The 22,029-nt window shown below is 37.4% G+C and overlaps 1 protein-coding gene across 3 annotated transcripts; it reads left to right on the top strand.

The window, feature by feature from the left end:
* The first annotated feature begins 104 nt into the window (after positions 1–104).
* rnf215 (ring finger protein 215) lies at positions 105–16,326 on the top strand. Of its 3 annotated transcripts, XR_007957653.1 has the most exons (11): positions 105–409; positions 3,369–3,503; positions 6,157–6,228; positions 6,518–6,603; positions 7,973–8,027; positions 9,341–9,445; positions 9,861–9,980; positions 10,883–11,020; positions 12,287–12,389; positions 13,524–15,248; positions 16,070–16,298. XR_007957653.1 is itself a non-coding variant. In XM_052031892.1 (10 exons), exons 1-10 carry the CDS (start codon positions 122–124, stop codon positions 13,544–13,546), a joined length of 1,125 nt encoding a protein of 374 aa, XP_051887852.1. In that variant the 5' UTR covers positions 105–121; the 3' UTR covers positions 13,547–16,326. The 3 variants fall into 3 exon arrangements, 2 of the variants coding, with proteins under 2 accessions (XP_051887852.1, XP_051887851.1); XM_052031892.1 differs by having other exon boundaries at positions 13,524–16,326; XM_052031891.1 differs by lacking the exon at positions 13,524–15,248.
* The last annotated feature ends 5,703 nt before the right edge of the window (positions 16,327–22,029 follow it).

Below are 22,029 nucleotides of genomic sequence, written 5' to 3'. Positions count from 1 at the left end.
AAGCCTCCGACCGTCTGCCGCCATTGCGCCGGTATCGGGCGGATCCGTCCGGTGTCAATCGCCGGTAACCCGGAAGGCGCCGCGCTTTGATTGGCAGGCGACGTTTCTGGGCGGAGGGAAGATGGTGGTGGGTCGTTGGAAGCGGCTCGGCTTTCAGTTACTGCTCGCCGGCTACTTCTTGCGCTGGTGCGCGGCGGCAGCTGAGAAGGTGGCGTTGGTGGACGTTTTGCTGATGGATTCTCAGAGAGGCTGGTCCGCAGAGTTCGGCTTCAAATCGGGCAGCAACTACCGTCTGCAGGGCACCGTGTTAGCGCTTGGCAGCGGGTCTGACAGCCCCGGCCAAGGTAACGGGGGACTGGGCGCCTTTCCCAAACATAACCAGGACAGCTTAGAAGGCAGCTTAATATTAGTAAGTGTTGCATTGCGACCATTTGTGGATGTCTGATGCATAAAACGTTACCGTAAATGCTCTCATCTTTGTGCACAATCTATATCGACCATCCTCTGAAATTTGTCCCTTTATTGTGAGTTACCTAACCTTATCCCTTGCTGTTCTTTTAAGGTCGGCAGGAAAAAAAATCTCAATATTATTTCCCAGAAAAACATGAAGTTATTCTCGGACCCCTTATTACCTAACCTCAAAGGTCATTTTTTAAATAAAAAAACATTACTGTCACGTTGTTGTTTGTTGCAATTTACTGGGTGCACGCCGGTTGCTTGCTTTCCCTAATTAGAAAAAGACCACGATACACACCCAATCCTCATTGTTTGTAAAGCTGCGTTTGTTCAATACAGTAGCACATGCAAGTCTTTTTAATTGGATTAATTAGATATGAATAACACTAATTGGATATAAAGATAGAGTACCTTGTGTTATCACTTAAAAATGCCCAAAGGAGCGCTAAGCTGTTTACCTCAACAGACAGAGAAATGGTTTTTTTCCAGTAACAGCATTTTTTTTTTGGTTACAAGATGTTGTACTTGTAAACTATGGAGCTTTTTTGTTTGATTTATTAATTTATGGGATATGCTGTCACAGGTAGAGCCAGCATTTATTGACCATCCTAATTGCCCACAGGATAATGATGACCTCCCCTCTTCTACTGCAGCAGACTCTGTGATAAAGAAATTCACATAGTATTTAGAATCAGTGACAATAAAGGAACTGCAACATATTGTCAAGTCAGGTTAGTGTGTCTTGAAGGGGAACTTGCAGGTGGTGGTGTTTTGATGCCTTTGTCCATCTGTGGGAAGGTGGGAAGTGTTGTTGAAGAAGCCTTGATAAGTTGCTGATTGTACATGGCGTGCTGGCAATGAATAAGGGTGGTGGATGGAATATGAGTCAAGTGGGCTGCTCAGTCTTGAAAGGTGCTGGGTTTCTTGGATTGTTGTTGAGTTGGACTCCTCAAGGCAAGTGGAGCATATTCTCTTGCATTCTTGGTTTTAATCCCATTCCCCCATTTATTTCGTTATAATCTGTTCTATCACACATGCTAGTTAACGTCCTGCCCCCTCAATTCTCTCAGGCATCTACACTAGGGGTAATTTATAGTCACAAATTAACCTATCAATCAGCATATTTTTGGGATGTAGTGGGTGGGGTGGGAAGGAACCCATGCAGACATGGGGAGAATGTGCAAACACCACACAAATGGCACTGGAGGTCAGAATCAAATCCAGGTTGCTGGAGCTGTGAGAAACTGCACTGCCTCTTGCCTCCAGGAAAATGCGGTGGTGGATTCTGAATCATCGCTAAAGAGACTGTAAGGTAATTTCAGTGGCTTGTATTACTCAGCCACATCACCACCTATCTTTAAACTTAATTGCTCATTCCCTTAGCTGACTTTTACCTTGAGCAACCTTTTATTTAAGTTTTTGGAATTGCATTTGCAACTCCGAAATGGAATATGAAAATCTATCGTCACTCTTTCCTTGAGGATTTTTATTCTTGAGATTATAAATTCATCCAATCTCATTACACATGTAAAATTCATGTAATTTATGTTTGTGAGGTTTGTAATGTACTGTGCTGCTGCTGCAAAAAGCTAATATTCATGGCACTTATACCCTGGGTTTGTATGCCCATGACTATTAAACTTGAACTTGAGATGTACAATAGCCTGCTCCCTGTTGAGTCCACAACATAAACTGTGGATATGAGTTGATGTGAGCTTTCTGGTAACTGTAAACCAACTACATAATCTGCAGCCCCTTTCTGTGCTATTGTCTCTAATCTTGAAGAGTTTACAAAATTTCCGTTAGACAACTAGGCCACTTGAGATGATGAAGTTATTTTAATTGCACAGTGAGCTCTCATGAATACAAGAATTTACTAGGACCTACACATCAGTTCCCACTGGGCTGTAGTGTACCGGTGGTATTGGTTTGTGGTCTTTCTCATGTTGGCATGCCAGCAGAAGAAAAACTTCCCTTAAAAAAATTATACACAGTTTTATGGCTTATGATTGTTCACAAACCTTCAATGCACAGTAAGAAATTGACCCATTTTGACTGTCAAACTTGTAATACCTCCTTTGTGATTTAGTTCATTGCTAAAGTGCTGATCTCTAATCAGTCAAAAATTCTAACTTTGTTGTGAGGATTTGATAGCATCTTAAAGCATTAATTTAGCTGGCATTTCAGTCGAAAAAAAACTAATAAATTTGTGAATGGCTGGAAGCTGCTGCTTTGCACCATGTAACTACATAGTTAATTAACCAGACTGTAATAGTTTCTCTTTATATACCTAGTTCTGATTCATCTAAAAATAGGTCATGGACTATCACTGAGCATCCTTTGGCTGTTATTATTGTAGGTTACATTTAGATTAATGGCCAATAGAAAAGTTCAGTTCTTTTTATTAAATATTTAAGAAACTCTTAGATAGACACATGAATGATAGAGATATGGGGGACTATGTGGGAGGGAAGGGTTAGATAGATCTTAGGGCAGGATAAAATGTCGGCACAACATTGTGGGCTGAAGGGCCTGTACTGTGCTGTTAAGTTCTGTATTTGGAATAAATATAAATAAAATTGAAACAGAATGATTAAACTCTTCAGTATTAGGGCACTCAAGTTGCAAAGTGGCTTAGCACTTCCACATAAAATATTTGAGTTTAAGTTCGTAGAACTGTATATAAAAAGTGCCTTATTGTGTAGATGCTTCAGAAAGTTACTTACCATAAAATGATATGTATGGTTTTCAAAGTGAAAATGTATGGTTTTATTTTTCCAAAATAATAATATTAAGCATGCATGGTAAAGTATTTTTGAATTACAAATTTCCTAAAGCATGAATTTTAATACAATTTTTCCTGGCTTTCAGATTTATTTAAAATAATGCAGTGGTTATTGGTTAATTTTAAGGTTAAAGATGAACCATTGGACATCCAGCCGAACAAAGGAGAGAAATGGATTGGAGTTGTTTCTGTTGATGAAGACCAGGTTGAAAAAAAAGGAAGCAGCAAGCAGGAATCATTTGCTGCCGCAGTTATTAGTAAGGCAAGTATCACAATGTGCTTTTAATTTTGAAAGGTTGCTTTAAATCTAGATGAAACAAGATTGCTAAACCGTAATTTGTAATTCATAAGTGCAGTGTGGTTTCCCATGTCGAAATTAATCCTCTGGTCCTTTCATACTTGGGTGGAGATCAGATAGATATTAACGTAAGTAGATATTACACTAGTATCCTTGCCTTTATTCTACACTTTTGTTATATGTTCGAAGAAATCAGTACCACAACCTATTTTTAAGGTAGTTTCATGACCAACATTATTCTGTATAAAATAAACTGCCAAAAGTTATACACATTCAAGTTGGATCATATCTACTTTTCTAATAAATGACCCTTTTGAAGTACAATAATCTGGAATAAGGTGCAGATAAACAGTTTAAAAAGACAATTTTTGTATTCATATTTGCAATTTTATTTGAGGCACACAGTTCAAGGTGCAGTTACATCCATAGTTTTGCAGAACTGTCTGATTATGTGGATTATGTCTTTTGGTTGTCATCACCCTAAATATAGATGGAGGTTACCATTACAATTTTGGTTACAAAAACCTAAATTACAGTTGGAACTAACCTGTTAATTGGAATCATTGGTGAAAGATGGTTATCAACTTTTCATTAAACAAAATCATCTGTTGTCTAGAACATAGAACAGTACAGTACAGGAACTGGGATCTTCAGCCCACAATGTCTGTGCCAACCATAATGCCAATTTAAGCTAATCCCATCTGCTGCACATGATCTGTATCCCTGCATTCTCTGCCTGTTCACATTGGCTAAATGCCTTTTAAACATTGCTATTGTATCTGCTTCCATTGCTTTCCCTGGCACCATGTTTCAAGCATCTACTACTTTTTTTTTTAAAAATTGCCTCACAAATCTCCTTTAAACTTTCCCACCCTCACCTTAAAGCTATGTTCTCTAGTATTTGACGTTTCCACCTGGGAAAAACACTATCTATCCTATCTATACCTCTCATAATTTTTTACACTTCTATCATGTAGCCCTTCAGCCTCCGATGCTTCAGAGAAAACAATCCAAGTTTGTCCAACCTTTCCTTATAGCTAATTCTGTCTAAGACAGTCAACATCTTGGCGAACCTCTTCTGGACCCTCTCCAAAGCCTCCACATCCTTCCTGTAATGTAGAGACCAGAACTGCACACAATACTCCAAATGTGGCCTAACCAAAGTTTTATATAACTGCAACCTAACTTGCCAATTTTTATACTCAGTGCACTGACTGATGAAACCAAATATGCTGTACCACCCTATATGCTTGTGTTGTTACTTGCAAGAAGCTATGGATTTGCACCTCAAGATCCCTCTCTAGGTCAGTACTCCTAAGGGTCCTTGCCACTTACTATATACTTTCCTATAAAATTTGACCTCCCAAAGTGCAACCTCTCACACTTGCCCAGATTAAACTCCATTTGTCATTTCTCTATCCATGTTTCCAAATGATCTGTATCCTGCTATATCTTCTGACAACCTTCCTCACTTTTAAGTGTGTGATAAAATGCTCTTTTCTTTCTACATGAACGTAACTGAAACAACACTCAGCTTGATGCCATCAAGGTTGAAACTGATTACTTGATTGGCATCTATCGATGTTTACTTCCTGAATTACCAGCATTCTGAGGTCAGTGTATGTTGTCTACGAGCATGCAGGAGTTTAGCACAACTTCTTCCAAGGTGCTGCTTTTCTCCCACATGCCACAATTATTGGAACTCTACCAGCTGAAACAAAGTCAGCAGGATGGGTGCATCATCGCTGCCCAATTTGACTTCAAGTCACATACCCTCTTCACTTAAATATTTGCTGTTCTTTCATCAAACCTGGGTCAAAACCCTATGTTATTCAAGAAAGATTGTTGTATTTGTTGCATGCACAAGGGTTTTTTTTAAATCTTTTTCAGATGTTTGTACAAATGTTAGATTTTTTTTCTGGTGCATTTAAAGGTGAGTTTTACATGAATTGAAGTTGATGCAAATACAAGAACCAGAAGTCAAACAAAATAAAACAAATATTCTGAAAATGCTGTTCAGGTTTTAAGATCTTCTAAAGCAGACAACTCAAGTCAGAATAGGTTTACTAATTAATATATCTGTTCAACTGGTTGCCAAGATAATATTTCAGCTTCAGTTTTGCCTTATTTGTTAAATTTTGAATTGATTAACAGTTGAACTTTGCAGTAAATACAGCTTTGCCTCTGCAGGGATTTTCAGAGGAGTAACTTGTTCCACTGAAAATCCTTGCAGAGGAATTTACAGAGTGAATTTGCTTCCTTAGTCATTTATTATAAACTTGGATACTGGTCCAGATTCATCGTCAGCGGTTTATATTTGTCACTGAATCCTAATTTGAAGTGAAGGTACTGAAATTGAATTTTGAAGAACAGTAAAATCAGAGGATCATCAGATTTCCAATTAAATAATATATTTTATACTATTTCAGATCACAATTTAAAAAAACGCAGATGATGGTTTGTAAATTTAAGAAAAAGGCATAAGGATATCTTTCTCATTTATAGCAAAGCATACAGACTGTTAATCTGATGTTTTATAGATGTATATGTTGTCATTCTTAGTGCCATAATTTGCTTTCCAATAGCCGGAATAAAAGATAGCTGCTTTTTGTTGCAGATGAAAAGAGCCCTTGTTTTGGGAGCATCAGCCCTGTTTATTTTGGTTTTAAATCAAAATACCTTCACTGAGGTAACTTTTTTTTTGTCCTCCTGTACTACACAGATTCTGTTCAGATTGATTTACATATTTAGGTTGAATTGTTTAAATATGCTATTATGTAGCTTTACACTGTTTTACTTGATAAACCCTGAAACGAAGTAATGCCAATTCAGCCCTTTTATTAAGAGTATAAGAAGCTGCAGCAATTTTCTAATCAGGTGGTAGTTGTGAAATGTGTTCTGAAAAGATTTAATCTTTTTGAGTATTTCATGATGCATATTATTCCCATAATGAAATAATTTTATTATTATTATGTAAGATGGATGTCTCTCAAGTGCTTTCTAAACCCGTGGTTGTAATGCAAAGCTCTGAAAATGTAACCAAACTTCTGGGAGCCTTATTAAGGTGAGCCATTACATAATTGTGTTCAGTTGTGTTTGAGTGAATCTCGTTTACATTTAGGTATCACACATTGTAGTTGCTTGGAAATAATTTCATATTATGCAGGAAATATTTTTTCCAAATAAATCCATTTGTTTAAACACAAAATAACCCATCAAGACAATGCATCACTTTTTTTATTCCTAACTTTTTAAATCATTATAGAGTGCACCTTATGACTTCTATAATTCACCTTGGAAAAAATAACAAGTTAACACATTATTTTGCGGCTTAATGGTTTTTTTTTATTGATATGGTACCATTATTTTCCCCATTGCCACCTCGCTGGTGGAGTTACTGCAGCATTTGCCATTCCACAATCAAGGCCTTGCCAAGTCCATCTAGGAAGGAATGAGGACGGCTGAGGGAATATTGTTTTTTCTCTCGTTCTTTCTGAGAATAAACCTGCATGCTGCTCTGCACCTTCCACTGATGGTGTGGCTATTGTGTAGAGTTTGTCTTGTGGAGAATGGGAAAAATAAATAATAAGATTTGTCCCTGTTATAAGATGAGGCAAACAGCAACACCACAAAGCCGTGCAACTTTGGCTCTTTCTTTAAGTCCAGATATGAAAAGCGGAAAATATGGTGGAAAAAGTTAAGTGTACCCCCGCATTACAGTATTTTGGGTAATGGAATTTTTTCTGATGGAATTCACAAATCACTACCAAAGAATTTGAGATATGAAATAAAAATTTGCTCAGAGAAATTCATGTGAGGAAAAAATTAACTAAATAAGCAGGAAGTGTGAAAGAAGCGACAAATTTGTCAAGGGTCCTCATTGCAGAAAATAGTGATATGGACAGTTTTCTAGGAACACAACCCCTCCATAACACAAGGGTGTACTATTACAAAGGAAGAAAATGTGTTCTAGTCTTGTCTCTTTGCTCTGAATAGGGAATGCCAGGTAATGTTAGTTAATTGATGAATTTTTGGATATGTTGTCCCCAAAATTTAGCATTTGAATCAAAAACTTTAAGTCTTAACATATTCTCCAAACAAAAGGAAAAATTTGCATTTTATGGCACTGTGTCAAATCTTTTACCTCTAGGCCTACAAATACTATTTTTTTGAGATCATGTCATATTTCAACAGTATCAATGGGCAATGAAATTACTATTTGTTTTAAAGCTGGGAGTACACTATTGGATCATTGATGAATCAATAGCATTCTTGCTGCTCTTTAATGATGCAACAATACAGTACCTTTAAAGGAGGATAGGGCGAATGATGGTGAACATAATGTCTTAATTTTACGCAGATAAAATATAACTAATGAACTAAATCTCGAGCATATTAAAGGTAATTTTTCATTCAATTTTTTTCAATTGCAGTGGTCTTCGTGCATCTGCCAAAATAACTTTTAAAAGCATAATTCAGAATGATCTGGTATGTCAATTTATTCTATTTCATTTGTTTAGAGCTGGCAGTTTAATTTCTGAATAACTATAAAGTGATTGTACCTATTCATTTCCACTTGTGTCATTGTTGTTACAAGTGCCTTCAGATGAAAAGTCTTCAATTTTGTTTTTTAATCAAATTTCTGCACTCTATCTCAAATTGGCAGTATACTTTTACGTTTGTGTATATTGTCTTCTCCTGACAGATTTTGGTTATTGTTAATGGGTATTAGTATCCATCGCCTTGCACTTTCTTTTTTGCTTTCTAAATTTTCCCTCACCAGAATGCTCCCTCATGAAATATGTTTACAGCCTGGATCTTGCTCCCAACCCAATTCAAAGGAAGTCCATCCAAGAGGAACTTCCTCTTTCCTCTGTCCAGGCACCATTGCCCCATCAATTGAAATCCATTTCTCCTGCACCCATCTTTCTGCTCCTTTAGCAGAACATCCTTTTTCCTATCTCTGTTATTGGTTCTCACATGGACCACAATGACTGGATCCTTCCCCTTCCGCTCCATGTTCCTCTCCAGCCCTGAGGAGCTGTCCTTAACCTAGCACCAGGCAGATAACACTATCTTCCGACCTCCTATTTGTGGCTACAGAAACCTGTACCTATCCATCTTAATATAAATATTTACTACATTCCTTTCCACCTCCCCTCCCCCCTTCCCCCCCCCCTCTGCGCCCCCCCCCCCCAGCTTGAATAGCTCCCTAAAACACTTTTTGCAGATGTGTTCTCTGTGGATCAAGGTGATTTTCATTTTCTGCCACATAGTACAGTTGCAATACATCATTCACCCTGCCATGCCTGTCTTAATTTAATTCAGTTATTTAATTCTTTAAATGTAAAGCTACACCATTGCCCTTAGCTCACCAAAGTCCACATTCTGTCGACACTGCACTCAGTAGACAGGGCGTTGTGTGCTAAACATGAAATCTACCAATCCTGAATTTAGACATGGCAAAGTCATGTCCAACCCAACCAACTTTGCTGAGTTCTCCTTATAAACATGTGGAGACTGGTACACTTCTGCCACCAATAAGGCAACGAGCAGCTAGGAACCCCACGAACTGCAAGCTCCTCTGATTTGGAAATATATTGCTGTCCTACATTGGCACGGAAGCTGAAGAACTCCCTCCCCAACTGCGGCAATATCTTAACCAGAGGGCTGCAACAATTCACTGAGTGGTTCACCTTTACCTTCTGAAGAGCAGTTATGAGTGGACAATAAATATTGGCCTTGCTGAGATACCCATCGTGCAAAATGATTTTAACAAATATCTTTTTTATTAATATCAGGGAGCAACATTAACACTGTGGTCAACCTGTGGGCGTTCACGAGGTGGACTGTATGGGGAATGGCAAGGAGTGATTTGTACAGGAGAGAACAGCTCTCAGGTTCAGGTAAGGAATGGAATAATGTCCTTACAGCTTCACTTGAAGAATTTTCATTTCTGGTGTAACACCTGTTTCAGTAAAAGGAAGGAAAGATGAGAGACTGCATGAGGTTATGTTGCTGTCACAATTAGTTATCGTCTCTGAGTTATTATTTGCATAGGTTATAAACCTGGTTACTGATGCATTTGCATTGGTTGATGAGAAACCAAAAGATTTTGGAACAAATAATTTAAAATTGAGAAATAAATTTGAAAAAAATAAGAACAACTTAATAAAATGAAGGAAACTGATGACTCACAAGTGGGTCATAAGTTAGAAAACCTGCTTAAGCATTCCAATCAAACAAAATATTCTATTAAACTATAATCAACCATGTTGTCTCATTTATGGTTTGAGAAATGAATTCCATTTTCCTCTGCAGAAATACCTGCATCAGCTGTGGAACACTGTCCTATTGGTGGGTTTAATCTTGTGTACTGGAGTCATTGTACAAGCCCAGTGGCAATATAGACACTATGAATCAAGCACTGAAGACTTGGAGGTTTGTGTTGCATCCCTGTGAAAACAGAGTAGCATATTGCTAAAGATGTAACTAAGAAAATGCATTTTTTTAACAAATGATTCTTGTAATTTTTATTGAGTCGCAGAAAATGGGACTTTAAATATGTGGAGTTGATTTGAAGTAACGTTAGTAGGCTTTATGGGCTCAATCTGGCCTGTCAATCATTTTCATTGCCGCCAAATTTTTCTCACAGCCCCCTGCAGTTCTAATTGAGCTGATGGCCTGTCTGCTGTAGCCGTCCTATGAAACAGAGCGGGCAGTAAGCAGCAGCTTGGTCTGGAGCAGCAGATCAGGAGGCCCTGCCCCTGACGGCCTTGATGGTCTTTTGGTAGCTTACTGCTATAAAAGGCCTTTGAACTGTTTTGAAGTATCCCTGATTATAAAATATTTTAAAATAATTAAAACACAAGCTGCTGAAAGTAATTGTGTTTACTTAAAAATACCTAAGGTAAAATTTAAAATCAAAACCGACCACATACTTGGCCATACCTTTACAGTCAAGGTTGATGACCCCATTCGAATAAATGGTTTAACACCATATAATCCAATCATGGCTGGTGTAAAGCTGAGGAGCCAGATGCAAAGTACTAAACTCTGTACATTTGTGATCCATCTCTTGTCTTGGTGCAGAATCAGGCAGTGATGTAGGAATTCAAATGTGCTGACATCTGACATCCAGCTTGTCTCTAACTTCCATGCTATAATGTACAGGTTTGGAAGTTGGAGATACATTGACCTGATAAAAGGTTCTCACCAGTAATTTTCTGCTGAAGGGCAGAAAAGGATAAATGCATTTCAGGCCAGTGGAATCTGCTTTACAATTTAACTAAATACTATCTTTATGAGAATATTGATTTCTTTGTTCAAATATTTACTCATAGATGAGCTTGAAGCAACAAATATTAAAGCAGCTATCAGCATTGAAAACAAGGAAATATTTTCCAAACAAAAGACAGAAAACACAGTCACACGAATGTGAGAATTGTGCAGTGTGCTTGGAAGAATTCCATAAAAATCAGGTGTGTTTTGGTTTGTGATTTTTTAAATTTGAAGTCCAGGGCACAAATGATTAAAAGCTGAAATGTTGTTAAGTTCTCTTTCACTCTTTTATTTATTTTTGTTTTGATTACTTTTTGCTATTAAGTGTCCTAATAGGTTAGTAGTTCAGTGACTTTAAAGGTGAGTTAAGACATTAGCGGTGGTTCGGTAGTAACCTATGGAGTCAGAAAATTTTGGGTTCAAGTTCCGCACCAGAGAGAAGAAAATATATTTCCTGATACAGTTTGAGGGAGAGTTGTATTGTAAGGATGTTGTCTGTATTTTGTTGTCGTGATGATGACAAAACATTCAGCTTTTACTGTCCTTGCATTGTGAAACCAACCACTTCTGGAGCATACACAGATACAGTTAAATGCAGAAATGTGGAAGCTGCTCCTTAGGAGATAGGAACAGAGGAGGCTGAGAGGAATGGACTCTTATCAGCCTTCTCTGTTGCTAGCTCCAGATATCAATGAATTGATGAGAACTTCAAATATATTACAAACTATTCTCTCTAAAGCATTATAAAAATGTTATTCTTTGTTGCATGTGGTATGAGTTTTACTAAATCATAATAACCACTTAAAAACAAAGTAATTATCTATGTGTGGAATATAATTCCCTCAGATAAATATTTTAAAAAAGAATTTTTAATTACTTCAATTTTTGCCTTAATCTCCTGTGTTCTGATCTTCACACTAAAATATTTAAAATATTATTTGCCCTCTAAGAATTCTTCACTTGCTGATTTGCTATGCGTCTTCAATGTTATTGGCTTCTCAGACTATTTAATGACATGCTACTGGGCAACGGGGATCTCCTTGATCTGAATGTTAGAAAAGGGGAAGTCCTTGGTACAGAGGGTGAAAGATATTTGTGAGCAGTTTTCTTCAAGGTCAGCCACTGGCTTCTGGTTGAGCCTTCAGGCCATCATAAAAATCTGATTTTTCTGTTTAAATACCAAAAACTCAGAATTTTTCAGATTATTGTATATTTGTATTTCAGATATGCATCATTTAAATTTTCTGTATATCTTTTTATTCTTTATGATTTGGCTTCTCTTAACTGGATATGCTTATGGTAGATGCTAATAACGTTATTAAGCCAGACTAAAATGTGTTTGAGTGTTATTTAGCAATTTGCTTCTAATGAGCGTAAGTCAATTGATTAAAATTGTTGTGAGAAGAAAATTAAGAACATTGGATTAAGCTTTTTTGTTGAAGAGTTTGTATGATTTTTATTTCTAGTGTTTACGAGTACTACCTTGTCTACATGAGTTTCACAGGGACTGTGTTGATCCTTGGCTGCTACTTCAACAGACTTGCCCCCTGTGTAAGCGAAATGTACTAGGTAAGTGTCGTTTATTTGCACAAAAAAAGTTATCAAATTAACATTAACAAAATACTTGAGAGGAATGTGTTGGATTGCATGTGGTTAAGGTAATCCAATTTTGAAAGACAACTTCTGAAAAGGACTGTGACATCCTGATTTCTGAATAATTGCTATTGGATGCAGTAACTTATTACTCTTGACTGCTTACTAATACTGCAGATTTAAACTTCAACATGCCATTTTGTAGAATCAACTGTCAATGAACAAATCAATGCCATAAAATGTTATATCAGTAGTAGAAACCATTACCAGCTAAGAAGTCAAACAAGTAGGTGATTTTCTTCCAAAGACTCTTTAATTACTGTTCTGTGATGGATAGAAGAAAGAATAGATAGGTAGATCTGACCTTTCCAGCTGCAGGAAAAGATTCCCAGTCCACAGCCTATTTTTGTTATATCTAACACTGAGCTTGCTGTGCAGGGCAGTGCCCTATCAAGACAAAATAACTTGTTGTTAACCATTTTTCTTGAAGTGGTGGTGGGAAAGTACACGCACTCATCCATTCTTATTGTGGAGGAGCATATCACATTATTTGGACTAGGAATATGTTGTAGAAAATTGAATCTTGTGATTGAATAAGTGACTTTTTGCTTAAAAACTGTCCCATTTTCAATAGTTAAAGGAAAAATACATTTGACAGAAATGTTTAGAGAATTCTTGCGGTTTTATTTCATTTGTTAAAGATGCAGGTGCCAAATTTGTAATGAAATTGCTTCTTTTTGGTTCATTGGTGGACGGGAATAGGTTACCGAACGCTACAGAAGAGCAGCATCCCAGGCCTGGTATACATGTTGTGCTAGCTTGTCTTGTAATGGAATATTGGGATTGTTGCAGGGAGCCCCAGCATTCCTGGGTTAATATTGTATTGGGTGCATCTTTCTAATATACAAGTTGACCAAGAGCAGTGTCATTTTTCCTTTGAACTTTGTTGTCATGTATTCTCTTGAGGCCTGTACATGGAAGAATTTAATTTGTGGCCATAGGTATGTCTTAAGGCCTGTATTGCACTACAAGTTGCAGTATTCAGCAAAGTTGTGGAAAAAAGGAAAATTCACTGAGTTAACCTTTATCTATTATATTTTTTTTAATAAGGTGATCCATGTGGGAACAGCTGACTTTATTCTTCATTGAAGAGAAGGAAAAGCAGGAAACTACCTTGACTCCATTTACATAAACGATTTGAGACTTTTTATATTGCACTTTATTTGTGTTATTCTGCACAGCCAATTAAATTTGTGGGAATCAAGTGGACATGAAGTTAAAATTCAGAGCGAGATATTTCTTGGTTTGTTGACTTGCACAAACATGATGTGAAGTATACCAGCCATAATAAATCTGTGATGCAAAGGTGACCTGTTTTGGGGTTATTCAGGAAAAAGGAGTTAGTGTACTTTTGTGGTTAAATTTTTAGAGGACTGTACATATTCAGTGGCCTGCGATATATCCATGCTAAAAGTAGTGATGCTCATTCTGCCCTTTTATTTTGTATATTTATTCTTTATAGCTATTTTCATATTGCAAAAATGCACTGCTGAGATTTACTTGTGTGTATTAATAAATCGCCAGTGGGTAATGTTAGAGAAGAACATATCCATCTAACTGTGTCCTTACAGACAGATGATGGACAAATTAAAACTTTCCAAAGCTTTTAGTGGTTTGAGAACCAAGTTTGTGGTTTAATTGTTGGTGTATCCAAGAGTTAATTCTAAATAACTAGTTTAGTATCCCCTGACAAAATTGTATGTTGTTATTTGCAATCTTCAAAAGAAAAGAGTCAAATTACTGAGAAGCTTGTGGTTTACCATCCAAGCCTGTAAAGTTTACCATCCAATCAAAAAAAAATCTTATTAACTTCCTCATTGGAATGAATGGTAGCTTACTGCTGTAAAATGATCAGGTATTGTAGAAATACAATTAGAGTAAGCTGTATGGCCATCATTACCTGCATTCAAAAAAATACAGGTTCACCTGCAGAAGTTGCTCTGAGGTTTCTCTAGCAGCTGATAAAATGGATATGGAGTTTGTGGAGTATTCCAAATCTGCCCAACTATTTCCCAGAAAGGGTTAAAAATATCCTGTAATAATGGAAAGCATGCATTTAGACTAGAAAATACACATTCCCAAATTTTGCAATGTAACATGCTCTTATATTGTGAGCAGAGGCTTGAACAAGTTGATGATTGTGATAACAAAATGTTACATTTTCTTTCTTGTTACCTGCAAAGTACCTGAACTCAAACATTCAGTGCCTCTCAATATGTATATTCTTCACTTCCTCATTTTGTGTAATGTACTGCTTCTGATTCTCCAGATTTTCGGTACACTTACATTTTGTGGTAATCTACCCTTGTGTACACTAAATGCAGTTAGGAGATCAGAGAATAGTGATCAGTGAGGAGATCAGAAAATCAATTTTAGTGGAATAGAGGAGATTTCAGAGTTGCAGATTCAAATATTTAAAATGCCAAATGGCATGGATAATGTAGCAAAGGATAAGAATGCAGATTCAATATGTAAATTGAGACCACAAAAGGGATTATTGATTGTTGATTTCATTTAAAAATCCCATAAACTATCTGTAAGTGAGTTAAAAGGATGATAAATGAAAACTATTATTTCTCACTCATTAAATGGAACTATTCTCTGCTACTACACTATTCTATTTATAGTCTTCCTTTTCAAATATTTACCCAGTTCATAATGAAGTGAAGTGACCAGATTGCACACAACTTGAGTTCATCACCTGCAGGGAGTTCCCAACATTTTCGTGATGTCACTGCCAAGGCTGTACCACTAGGCAGAAAAGTCTGTGAATGGGTATGTGACAGCCAAACCTGGGGCCCTTTCCCTGCATCACCCTGAAAGTCTTCTGACAGCTTGTGCTGTCAAAAGGTCTTATCCACTCTTTCTGATCAACAGAGACATTTATTGAAATGCACTTAAATAAAAATTAAGATCTGAATAAATTGCAATATAAAAATTCATCTAAAAATGCATTTAATGAACTGCACGCAGTAGCACAGCAGTTAGTGCTGTTGCCTCATGGCTCCAGAGACCTGGGTTTCGCCTGACCTTGGGGTTCCATCGCTGGAATTTGCATGTTCTCCTGTGGGTTTTCTCCCACATGGCAAAGACATGCTAGGTGGTAAATTAATTGGCTACTATAAATTACCCCTGGTATGGTGGGTGTCAGGATTGATGTAGATGAGTGTTTGATGTCAGTGCAAACCTGGTGGGCCAAAGAGCTTGTGTCCATATTGTATGACATAAATTTAAAAAAAAGAAAAACCCAAAATACATTGTCCTTTTCTATCCAGGTTGGAGATCCCATATGGTTGAATGAGGCTGTGCAGATGTGTCAGCTGTGGGTGGCACGAAGCTGTGGGACCAGATAAAAATATATTCTACCCCTCAGCTTGCCACTGACACAGTGCTGAGGCCATAGGTACAGAAGGGAGGTTGGATTAGCCAGCAGAGCATTGACCTATGTACTGCAGTTGGTCAGCAGTTGTCTACAGAAATGCTGGCTAGCCATTAGTGCACTCCAGCCCATTGTACCTGCCATCAGTAGCTTTTGACTTTATTTGTACTTTGTGCATGAAAATAAACCCATAGATTTTGTGATTTTTTTCTTTCAGGTTTAAGAAAAACCAGAACAATTGTTTGATTATTCACCCTGAAGACATTTCATAATTTTACAAACCTCCATCAGATCCTCACGAGCAGGCACTACATTTTGTACCTTTCTCTGTATGTAGTTTATTTGTTATTGCTCTGCTGACTATTTGTGTTACTTTCTTCATGTCTTTGATGTTCTTCAATATTAGATGTCCATGCTGTGTGTAATACTCCCCCACGTATAAAGCCTAAAATAAAGTTTCTTCCTTATCTTTTAATTCATTGTCGTCATATATAAAATAGAGAATCAATTATTTTCTGATCTTTCATTGCTAGGCTTGTTTGAGCTAACTTCAATTATTTTTATCCCTAGGATATAATAACAAGCCAAAAGAAACTTGTTATAAATTAGGATCTCTTTTAAAATGCATCTTAACTTAAATTTTTAATGGTATTGTTTTATTCTATTCATTCTTGGGATATGCAGTGATGACAAGGTCAGCATTTTATTGTACACGCACTTGAACATAAAGAATCACTTTCTTGAACCACCACTGTCAATGTGGTGATGACGCTCCTACAATACTCTTACATAGGAAGATCCACAACTTTGAACCAGTGACAATGACTGAGTACTTTGTAATTCAGATGTTGAGTGAATTAGAGTTGATGGTGTTCATGTGCGTCTATTGCTATTGATCTTGAAACTAATATAAATCATGGGTCTGGTAATTGCTTTTAAACAAGTCTTGCCAGGTTTGTGCAATGCATCTTGTAGATGGTAGTCTGTTCACTAATGGTGGAAGGATAAATGTTTAAGGTGACGGCTGGGATGCCAGTCAAGTTTTCCTGGATGGTAATGCTTCTTGAGTTTAGTTAGAGTTGCACACATCCAGGCATTTGCAATCTGTCTTGAACTTCATTTGAAAGTGGAAAGGATAAGAGAGCGACTCTCCACAGAGTACTCTGCACAGGAAATCTTGCACTAAATTGTCAAAAGAGATTGCATAAAATCATTTCTTTCTAATTGGTCATTGAGTGTTATTTGAATGGCAAATAACCCATCAATTTCTCCAACTAGCACTACAAAGGCAAAGTAGTTTCTCTTGAGACTTTTTACACCTTTCTCTAACCTTCTTATGGAGTTAAATTATTTAACATTGTACAGCATAGTTGAGGCTTTTTTTTTAAAAAGGCAGGATTAAGTTGCATCATTCCATACCAAAAGCACATTCTTATTTGCTTTGAGATGTGAGCCAGCTCTTCTCGTACACTAAGCATTTTCATGTCTTTTTAACAAATGGGAGATAAATTGTGCTTTTGTCAAATGAAGTACTTTTTAAATTTGCACATCACAGCAGACTTGACCCCGGTAATTTAGTCTTATCATCCAATGCTTATTGCACGATATTTTGGTAAAGGTAAATTAGTTTTGCACTTTTTTTATTGACTTAGGATGAACTTCATTTAAGATACATGTATTTCTGCTAATGAAATTTGAGAGTTGTTATTTTAAGTATTAGAGAAATGGGAAGCAATACGGGTCAGACAAGTTCCAGGCCAATAGGTGAGCAGGAGTTACCTGAGCTTTAGGTGAAGTTGTTGAGAATGGGAGGTCAGCCTAAAACATTTAAATAGGTGCAAGTCTGAACAGAAAATAAGAGTGCAAATGCTACCACAGAAGTGACAATAGCAGCTCTAGGGATGCAGAGCACATTGGCTCAAACTAATAAAGATAAATAGGTCACTGAGGTTGCAAATGTTGCAATATTCACTGCTAGTTAGTTGGCTTACAGTCTTGTCAGCTTCACCTTGCAGCCAGGATGTCAATATGTTTCTGTTCAAAAACTGCACAGGCGACTGCTGGAGTTGCTAGAAGAGGAGGATTTTCAAAACTCCTTCATTATTGTACTGTCTTGTATTTGCAAACTAGCATCCCTCTGAAGTTTAGAAAATGTTCCAGGATTGTCAGCCTAGGTAAGTTCTGGTCAATGAGAATATAGAAGGCTAGGCTACACTCTTGCCCAGCACTAGTTCAGAATGTGATCATTAGTTGGAAAACGTGTTTTCAATAGAAATAAGTAGGTAACACGCTGGCACAGCTAGCCTCGCAGCTCCAGAGGCCTGGGCTCCAGTTTCCTCCCACATCCCAAAGTGTGCTGTTTAGTAGGTTAATTGCCATTGTAAATTTTGTTCCTCGTGTGAAAGCAAGTGATAGAATCTGGGAGGGAGCTGATGGGAATGTGGGAAGAGTAAAGTGGGTTAGGGTAGGGTTAGTGTGAAAATGGGCACTTGATGGTCAGCATGGATTTGGTGGACTGAAAGGTCTGTTGCCTCACTGTTCCTCTTTATGACTGCGTGTGGAAAGATACAATTATTTTTAAAACCTGTTGATGCATTTAAGCGCAAGTTGGAAAAGGACCTGGGGGTGGGGGCAAGGAGAGAAGAAATAGAAAAGTATATTGGTGTGGATAGGGTGGCATGAGCATCCTATGGAGCATTAATGCTGGCATTGACAATTGAGCTGGTGTCTTGTTTCCCTGCTGTAAATACTTTGTAGCACTTGTGTTAGTTTTGATGCATTTTATTTCTTGCTGGAGATTGAATTTTGCTTCTGTGTGATTCACCCAATAGTTTTGCAGTTAGACTTCATCCATGGTATGTTGTGTTATATGTTACTTTGTTCTCATACTTTCCTGTCATAGCCAACTCTTCACCCAACCTTCCATTCAAATCTTCTGGAGGAAGTTTTAGATTTGGACAATAAATATGTATTGGCACAACTCATCAGTGATTTGAATCTTTTGAGATTCTTGCTGCTTAAATATTAGTTTTACTTCTCTGGTATATATCTGAGACTTAGTGAAAAAAATAATTATTTAGACCGCTATGCATAACAAGCAGCTGAGCTCTTTAATTGATAAACAGAAAACAGATTTTAAACATGGATCACTCCCACCATTTGCCAGTGTTTAACAAGCATAGATTCAATTTTTGAATTCTGAATAAGGGCCAAGTTATCACTTGCATTTGTGTTTAGAATGAATTGGCATACTAAATTGCACTCTAGAACATTCAGTTTTCATGTAGAATGCAGAATTTAAAATGGTTATCATGTGATTATCTTCTGATCTTAACTGAGGTCAACTGAAATGCTTGTTCAGCAAGTAACAGCAAAGAAAATGCTGTCCTGGCACCAGAGCTGCAGAAACTTGATAGCTGAATTTTCAGGATAGTTACAACCTGGTTATGGTCATAGAATCGCACTGCACAGAAACAGGCTCTTTGAACGCCATGTCTCTGCTGACCTACTTGCCCATTTACACTAATCCCATTTGCTTGGATTAGTTCCATATCTTTCTACGTCTTGCCTCTTTAAGTGCCTGTCTAAATGTCTCTTAAACATAGTGATTGTATCTGACTCCACCACATTCTCTAACAGTAAGTGCCAGATATCAACCACACTCTGTATGTATAAAAAAAACTTTGCCCTCATATTCCCTTTAAAACTCATTCCTCTCACCATAAGTCTCTTGTTTTCTATACCCTCCCCCCCCCATGGGTAAAAGATTCGTGCTATCAACCCTGTCCATGTATACAAAATGATGACACCTCTCTCAAGTCACCTCTCAGCCTCCTTCACTCCAGGGAAAACAAACCCACTCTATCCAATCTCTCCAGATAACTAAAGTCCTCCAATCCAGGCACATCCTGGTGAATCTCCTCTGCACTCCCTCCAGTGTAACCATATCCGTCATATAGTGTGCTGACTGAAATTGCAGACGATAGTCCAAGTGCAATCTAACCAGTATTTTGTAAAGTTGCAACATAACATTGGAACTTAATTCCATGCCCCAATCTATGAAGGCAAGCATGACCTATGCTGCCTTCACCACCCTATCTACCTCTATTGCCACTTTCAGGGAACTATGGAGTTGAACCCCAAGATCTCTCAACATTCCTTAGTGCCCTACGGTTTACTCTATACAACCCCTGCTTGACTTCCTAAAATGCATCAGCTCACACTTGTCAGGATTAAATTACTTCTCCAACACTCTGCCCAACTCCTCTATCTAACCTATATCCAGCTGTATCCTTAGACAATCTTCATGGTATTAGATTATACACATTAAAGTCTGTATGAATTGATCTGGGTATGGTGTATTCTTTAGTGAAAGTCTCATGATTTTTCTAGCACGTGATGCTAATATCAGTAGCTGTGCATGGCACTAACTCTGGAAATTACCACTCCCACTAACTGCAACCACATTTAGCTTTAACATATAATTTCCAAGATATCAAACAAGCAAATAATTCTACCTATAAATTTTAATTGCTTTTTATAAATTTACAGATTTAATTCTACTTCCAGTAAATTAGGTAAAAATCCTAAAATAGTTGTTGTTAAATTAAGTATGCCACAACAATTACAGGTCAATTTAATGTCCCTGTGATATGCAAACCTCCTGTGGACTACTGTGGTACAGTACGTGTATTTTCCCCTTTGAATCTGTTCCTTGTTGCATTGGAAATAGCAGTTGTAAGGCACAGGAATAAAATGTTCCAAGCATACAGGCAGTAGATTTTGATAACTGTAGAAAAATCATTACTGGCTTTTTATTTTCTGATGTGAATATTATGTGTTCATTTGCATTGTAAATAATTAGCAAGCAACCAATTTGGGCAATTTTTTTCCCCTTCACTCATTTTTGGTCTTTAGTTAGAGAGTGATTCTTCCATTCTAAATTTTTGTCCCAAGTATAACATAAAAAACTTACAGTATATTGCACTATGTCATGGACTCTCTCCTCCATGGTATAGAAATGTTCACATAATTACATAATCCTAATGTAATTTTCTGTAGTTCTTCTTTGTGTTGTCAGACATGGATTTGTTACCCATTAACGCTCCGACCTTTTTAAGTCTTGTATAAACACCAATAGCAGATGTTTCTAGTGGATTAAAGATATTTGTTGCAGGTTCTTTTCTTTGTTCGGTAGGAGGGGAAGTTTCCTTTTGCTCATTCCAGAATCTCTGGTTGGATGGTGGCCTGGTATTTACACCATCACTTCTTGTAGCTCTTATTGTCCCCCTGTAAAGTTGATATTTAAATGGTTTATATTTGTTGTTATAATGATGCCAGAGAAGTGCCTATCTCTTGTTCTGATTCAGTGACCCCAGGTTCTAGACACTTCAGCCAGAGGAAGTGTCATCCCTGCATCCAGCCTGCTGAGTCCTCTAAGAATTCTGTAAGTTTTAATGAGACCTATGTAAAGCTCTGGAGAGCACAGCCCTCGTCTACTCAGTTTCTACTTGTACAGCAAACCCATTATCCCCGAAACTAATGTAAGGAATCATTGCTGCACTTCCTCTTCAACAAGTATATCCTTTTTTTTAGGTAAGGAGACCAAAAATGGTACATAACCTTCCAGGTGCCGTCTCACCTAAGGTGTATATAATTGCAGTATTACACTTTTACTCCTGTACTCACATCGTCTTGTAATACAGCCCAGCATACTATTCACCTTCTTTTGGCTTTCAGTGACTTGTCTATAAAACACCTAGGTCCTTCTGCAAATCGACATTACTCATTTTCTCTCCATTTAAGTAATACCTTGCTTTTCTGTTTTGTACACCAAAATGTCTAATTTCACATTTTCTCAAATTATATTGTATCTGCTATGTTCTTGCCACTCACCCAGCTTATCTGTATCCTCTTTAAGCTTCTTTACATCCTACTCCCACTTCTCAAACCCACCTGGTTGTATGGATCATCAAATTTGATTTCTTCTGGCAAATTGTTGTTATAGATTGTGAATACTGGGGCACAAGCACCAATTCCTATGGTACTGCACTAGTCACAGCCTGCCAATGTGAGAAAGATCTGTCTATTTTCACTCTTTGCTTTCTGTCCAATGGTCAATAATCTATGTAAGTATACTATCCTCGAATCCATGTGCTTTAACCTCATTTACCAACC

Source organism: Pristis pectinata, chromosome 17, assembly GCF_009764475.1.
Source record: "Pristis pectinata isolate sPriPec2 chromosome 17, sPriPec2.1.pri, whole genome shotgun sequence".
NCBI classification, from domain to species: Eukaryota; Metazoa; Chordata; class Chondrichthyes; order Rhinopristiformes; family Pristidae; genus Pristis; species Pristis pectinata.
Note: the sequence above shows the minus strand (reverse complement) of the source record. Positions and strands in the feature narration are given on the sequence as shown.